This window comes from Cygnus olor, chromosome 5 (genome assembly GCF_009769625.2).
Source record: "Cygnus olor isolate bCygOlo1 chromosome 5, bCygOlo1.pri.v2, whole genome shotgun sequence".
NCBI lineage: Eukaryota > Metazoa > Chordata > Aves > Anseriformes > Anatidae > Cygnus > Cygnus olor.
Window position 1 is genome coordinate 12532870 of NC_049173.1, and position 6000 is coordinate 12538869.

The following is a 6000-nucleotide window of genomic DNA, read 5'->3' on the forward strand; positions in this document are numbered from 1 at the left end:
CATCCTACTCCAGACTAACAAGAGTGCCATTCCACAGCATGCCATACTGAATACACTGAATTTTGGGGATTAAACCAACTTTAATCTCTTCCCAGTGAAACTAAAAGAGAGACTTCACAATTTATATAATATTAGATCATTATAGGCAATAGACACCTTGAATTTTTCTTGCCTAAAGAGAGGGGCTGAGGGGGACTCCCTCAATATTTAAAGGGCTGTCTCCTCTAGAGAAACAAAGTTAAGGTGGGAGTGTGATAATTGGGGATAGAAGAGTAACCACTATCTATTTGGTAAAGAGCAACTTGATTTCTAGTTAATAATAATAATAATAATAATAATAATAATAATAATAATAATTAGAGCCGAGTACAGTGCAGCCAAGAATTCAGGGGCTATATTCTTAAGCGGCACAAATCAACATGGATATCAAGGGAGCTAACCTTGTCACAAAGTCACAAATCCAGTTACAAACTTAGCCCAAACATGAGTTCTTTGATTTCCAGCAAGAAATACTGAGGGAGAGATCTCATGCAGCAGTCACTTGTATTCCTGCAGGATCATCAGTAGAGAGCCAAGCAGAAAAAGTATGGTTAGTATCATGCTTGGTTATACCTATGTAAGATTTACCTACTGGGCCTTTGAGCTGCACCACAGAATGCAGTCTTTCAACCTCTTCTGCTCCACATGAGAGGATGGCAGGTGGAATCACTGCCCACAAAGCCGATCCCATCTCTCCCTAGAAACTGTATGATTTTTGATGCATAATAGATTTATGGGTTAATTTTGAATGGTCCACCACAGGAATCAAAATGCATCTTTAGGTCTTAGCTCTTGTTTCTTCTGGTGCAGTAAGAAACTAGAAAAGCAGCCACTTGCAGCTGCTGGAAGAGGGTATGTTGAGAGGCTTATAAGGATGGTCAACCTGATAAGCAGGGTCCAAGCTCTGGGGCAAGGTAGCTGGTTTCATTTACTTCCTCCCAGCACAGAAACACTCCTCTCACAGCAACCAGTACCATTGCTTTAAGTGTCAGTGAAACCAACTATCTTGCCTCTTCAAATAACGTCATTTATAAAACACAGCACTGAAGTGCAGGAGACAATTTGGCTTTGGACTGGATGCAAGAGAAGCTCAAAGAAAGGCAAAAGAACAGAATATATCTGACCTCTTCCTCTTCTTTCCTCACCCCAGCAGAGACCTCCACACCACAACTTCAAATCATGCACATGCACACTGTTCGGAAAGTGTTGCTGTAGGCTGTAATTCCCCACCTGCCTTTTTAAGGTCATTGTTTACCATGTTCCTTAGTTCATTTCTATCCAACTTCAATTAATTAGGAAGCAATCCTTTCTGCTTCAGTGTTTTCCATGAGAGGAAGCAAATGAAGACTTCCAAATGTTAAGTAAATAAATAAAATTAATTTGATTACATTTGTTTTCAGAAATGCACAGAGATTGTGGCCATCACATTAGTCAAAGAGCTGTATATGGTGAGCTATGTAATGTCATAAACTGCACTCCTCTATCAATGTTGCATAAGCCCAAGGAGACACCAGAACTGATAAGCACCTTTTTCTCCTATCCCCTCCCTCTGCCATCTCTTTGTATTGCAGTTGCCATCTGACTTTCAGGAAAGAGTCAGCATCCATCTGGAAAAACATGGGTGCAGCCTTTCTGTCCCCTTGTGCCACACATCTTACGCGGACACCATACCCACTTGCGTCATTGCCAAAGTACTGGAAAAACCAGACCCAAACAGCTTGTCTTCACACTTGTCAAGCCCCTCTACAAGGGAATTTCAGGACTCTGCTGGAAAACTTGGGCAAAGGCCCCAGTACAAGTCAGACATCTATTGCAGTGACACTGCCCTTTACTGCCCTGAGGAGAGGAGGAGGGAGAGGAGGCAGAGTGTGGACACGCAAGTGAAAGACGTGGGGTTCCTGCGGTCCCAAAACTCCACGGACAGTACTGTCGAAGAAGATGGTTTCCATTCCAGCTTCTCTCACGAAGCCTTCCCAGAGTATATTACCTCTTTGCCAACCTCCAGCTCCTATTCCAGCTTCAGTGTCACATCTGAGGAGAAGGAGAACGCCCAAGCCAACACAATGACAGCCTCTCAGCAAGCAATCTACATGAGCAACCGAGACGAACCTGCAGGTTACGAGCATCAGGGAAGCCCCAGGTTTGCCAAGTCCAAGCCTGCACAGCACATGGAGCTTGCTGACGACAACGAGAACTCGCCCACTTTCACTAGGACTCTGCCTCCTTATGCAAACGAACCCTTTCATTTCTCAGCCATGACACCACAGCAGGCTTTAGCGAATCAGAAAATGAGCACCCACCTTTCAGAAGAAGACTTGCCTGGGCGATGGAGGCAATTGAGCGTGGAGGACATTGGTGCATACTCTTACAGGAACACTGGCAGGCTATCGCCCTGCAGTTTTTCAGAGCAGTACTACAGCAGCCCAATTAAAAAGGGAGACAGTCGAACAAGCCCCATCTATGCCAGCTACAAAGCAGATAGCTGCTCAGAGGGAGATGATATCTGCCAAAGCAGACTTGTGGATTCTTGCTTCCTGAGAACAGACAGTGGCCTGAACATTGACATCAGCACTAGCTGTAAGCAGGACAAGTTGCCCACCTACAAAACAAAAGAATCAAGAGACCAAAAAAATGAAAGGATCACCGTCCAGTTATGCAGTAGCAAAAACATTGAAAATAGCCCAGTGTTGAAAAGAGAATACGTGGACGTGAGCCCCAACAGCTCGGCAGAGTCCCTCAATCAGAGTTCGATGGAGGCTTCAGAAATCCACCAGTCTTCCATGGAGCAAGGAAGCCATTCGGGTATTCACAGCAAACAGCAGCAGTTTCAACGGACTGGAAGTACTGGCTTGAGTCGGAAGGACAGCCTTACAAAAGCACAACTATATGGAACCCTTCTGAACTAGGCATCTTCCAGAACTGCAATAAGACAACACACAAAAGGAAGCAAACAGCGTTTGATACTTCTAGTGAACATAAGGTTCTCAGAAACAGGATTATTATAAAATATATATTCATAATGGTACTATATGTTTAAAACAAAATCTCTCCAAAAATGTTATACAGCACTTTTCACTTAACATCCTTTCCACATGGGAGATCATCCCCTCCCCTCTTTTATAAACCTGAAATATTTTTATAAACAAAATGGTATTTATTATATTATCCTAAGCTATTTGAACAGGATTCTTTTCCCTTCAAGCAGGTTTCTTATTTATTTTTGTGCATGAGGCCATCTGTGCCTAAACTCTTGGAGGAAAAGGGTACAATCATGACGCCAGTGACAAAAAAAAAACAAATCCACCTGATAAAATATCATAAAATGTCATATGAAAACAAAACTAACAAGAATCGTGAATTTGAAGAAGTATATTTTTTAAAAAGAATGGAATTGTATCTTAAGTTATTTCATACAAATGTATTTATGAGTGACTAATGTATGCACAAAGTGATACCAATATTTTGTTCTTTTAATCCACTGTGTTTCTGCTTTCCTATTTTTCCTTGTATACTACCTCAAAAGTAATTGAGGGTTTCTTTGTCACATTTTCTGTAGGCTTGCATTTATATTGTCTAAAATGCATGCAGTGTCATAATTAATACTGTATTTTGCATTACTTAATAAAAGACACCAGTGGAGATATTTTATGGTTTTTTTTCCTTCATTAAAACATGCTTTGGACAATAGAACACGGGATTGCTCTGGGTAGTATCAGTGCAGCAAAAGTTATTGAGTAAAGCTACTGTTTTAGATTGTTTTCCAAAGGAGTCTGTATAAACCACGGAGCAGCAGTTCTCATCCTGTGGCCTGAGGGAGTGGAAGGACTGGTTCTCATCAGCCTGTGAAAGGAAAACAAGGAAATAAACCATTAATCAACAACTTTAAATTCACTAGGAAAGGGTCTTCGCACTGAAAAGAAACTTGAAATCTACTTGAAAACTTGTGACATAAGCTCTTCCTCCATTACACATGTACTTGACACAGCCCTTCAGGTCTTTATGGATCTTCAAAAATTGTACTTTCACATATGTATTTCACAGATATTTTTCTAAGATGTAAGGAAAAGCTGGTCTTCGGTAGCCTATGGCAGTTTCACCCCTGGCACTGAGAAGCCATAGTTTAACCTGTAGTTTTTGCATTTAGTTTAGTTTAACCTGTAGTTTTTGCACTTCCTCCTCCAAGTGTTTTCTGTTTCTCATCATTCCATCCAAAGCGTACAACTTGGACAGGAGCAGAAGGAAGAGAGCAAAAGAGGAGAAAAACAGAGAGAAGGGAAAATCCTGTGGATTTCCTTCCTGGCTTGAGTATTGCTTCTTGTTAACAGGCAGAATACAGCAGTAAATACTAAATCATTCTTTTATGTCATGTTCATTCTGTACTTGAAATACAGTCTCTGACAGGCTCATATATAGGGAAAGACCTTCCTTAGCACAATATGTGGTAGTAAATCAGTGAGATCACTGTGGAAATCTAAAATAGTTCCTATAAAGCTAAAATAATGACCTATCATTCATTACGTATTCAAAAAATATATATTTTCTACTGAATGACTGAAAATTGTCACTTGGCAAGTTAATGTGAACCAGGGCTATAGAACTGCTTACTTTCCACATAAGTATCTTAAATTGTGAAGCCACACATTCAATGCATTTGGCATCAATAATTCCCACTGCTTTTCATACTGTTCTTCACATTCTTCTTGGATAATATAAAAATTTGACGATTATTAATGCATGCAAGTACTTGCTGTGCTGTTTTGAAGATCTGGCATTACATCCCTACAGTTCCTCAGAGAGCTGTACTAGCACTGAGGAGAACAATGGTAGCTAATAATATCACACAGGTAAGCCACAACAGAAGGTTAAAGTGAGCCTTACTTCAGTACAAAAACTATTATGCACCTTGTGCTTTTATGCTCCTACACGTACAGCTAGTGGGAGGCTGTGTCACAAACAATTCCACCAAGCCCACTAGAAAGAAAAAAGGAAAAAAAAAGTTTCCAAAGGCAAACTGGTTCTATGGCAGAATCTGACCTGCACAAAACAGACTCGGAGATCCAGAAAATCTGCTATCTATCTCCCCCTTCCTCACTGAGAGAAAACAGACAAGAAAAAAAAAATCTTACTGTTGACTTATTCGGGCACATAAAATGTAGGCAGTCTACAACGAGATATTTACTTCTTTTGTCAATGAATACAAAGATTTGTATGCAAGAGGTGAAAATTAAGTTTTATATCACCTTAAAATATATACACTATGGAACAATAAATCCTGATATTTATGAACTAGAACACAGTATCAGAGCAATCCTATTATGATATCATCCATTATTTGACACAAAACTGCTATTTTGGCAATTATACAAAATTAAGTTTCTTTTAGCTATTACAGATCTGATTATTTAATATCCTGTTGTATTATGTTCTTTCCTTCTACTGAAGTTTCAAAGTATTCTTCTATGCTTCACTTGACTCTTTCAGTTTTTGGAGATTGAATATGGAGATTGAAACCTGACTTTTCAGCCAATTAGTACTGGGCTTTTTTTGTAAAATAGCCTATAACCCTTTAACATTTTTCTGTATTGAATTTCATTACAGAACAGTATGTAACCCTGCAAAGAATTTCAACTGAATTGATCAAAATATCTAGAAAAGTTATTCAACTTTAATATATTGATTTAAAAAAAAAATCTCTTTAATCAGAAAAACTGTCAGTAAGTTTGCATATTTTCTATGAACATAAGAAAAAATTAATAAATCACACAATTTTTCTCAGCTTTACTGGTTTAGCCAAGATTTGTTTTCTTTTCTTTTCTGTACAAGAAATTTTGAAAGATTATAATAAGAGATTTTCTCCTTTTTTTCATACATTGTTTTGATTTCTTGAGACTACCACAGAGACCTGAGGTTTAAGGCTAGGAAGGTGTTTTCACAGTTGATTTCAACTTTCTTTGTGGTAGT

General features: G+C 39.1%; 1 protein-coding gene across 3 annotated transcripts in view; it reads left to right on the forward strand.

Annotated features, from left to right (window-relative positions):
- BEGAIN (brain enriched guanylate kinase associated) overlaps positions 1–3682 on the forward strand; it is a 114164-nt gene extending 110482 nt beyond the window's left edge. For all 3 annotated transcript variants that reach the window (XM_040559293.1, XM_040559294.1, XM_040559295.1), the window contains one exon: positions 1611–3682. In XM_040559293.1, coding sequence (XP_040415227.1) covers positions 1611–2945 — 1335 coding nt within the window. In that variant the 3' untranslated portion in view covers positions 2946–3682. The remainder of the gene's footprint in view (positions 1–1610) is intronic.
- The last annotated feature ends 2318 nt before the right edge of the window (positions 3683–6000 follow it).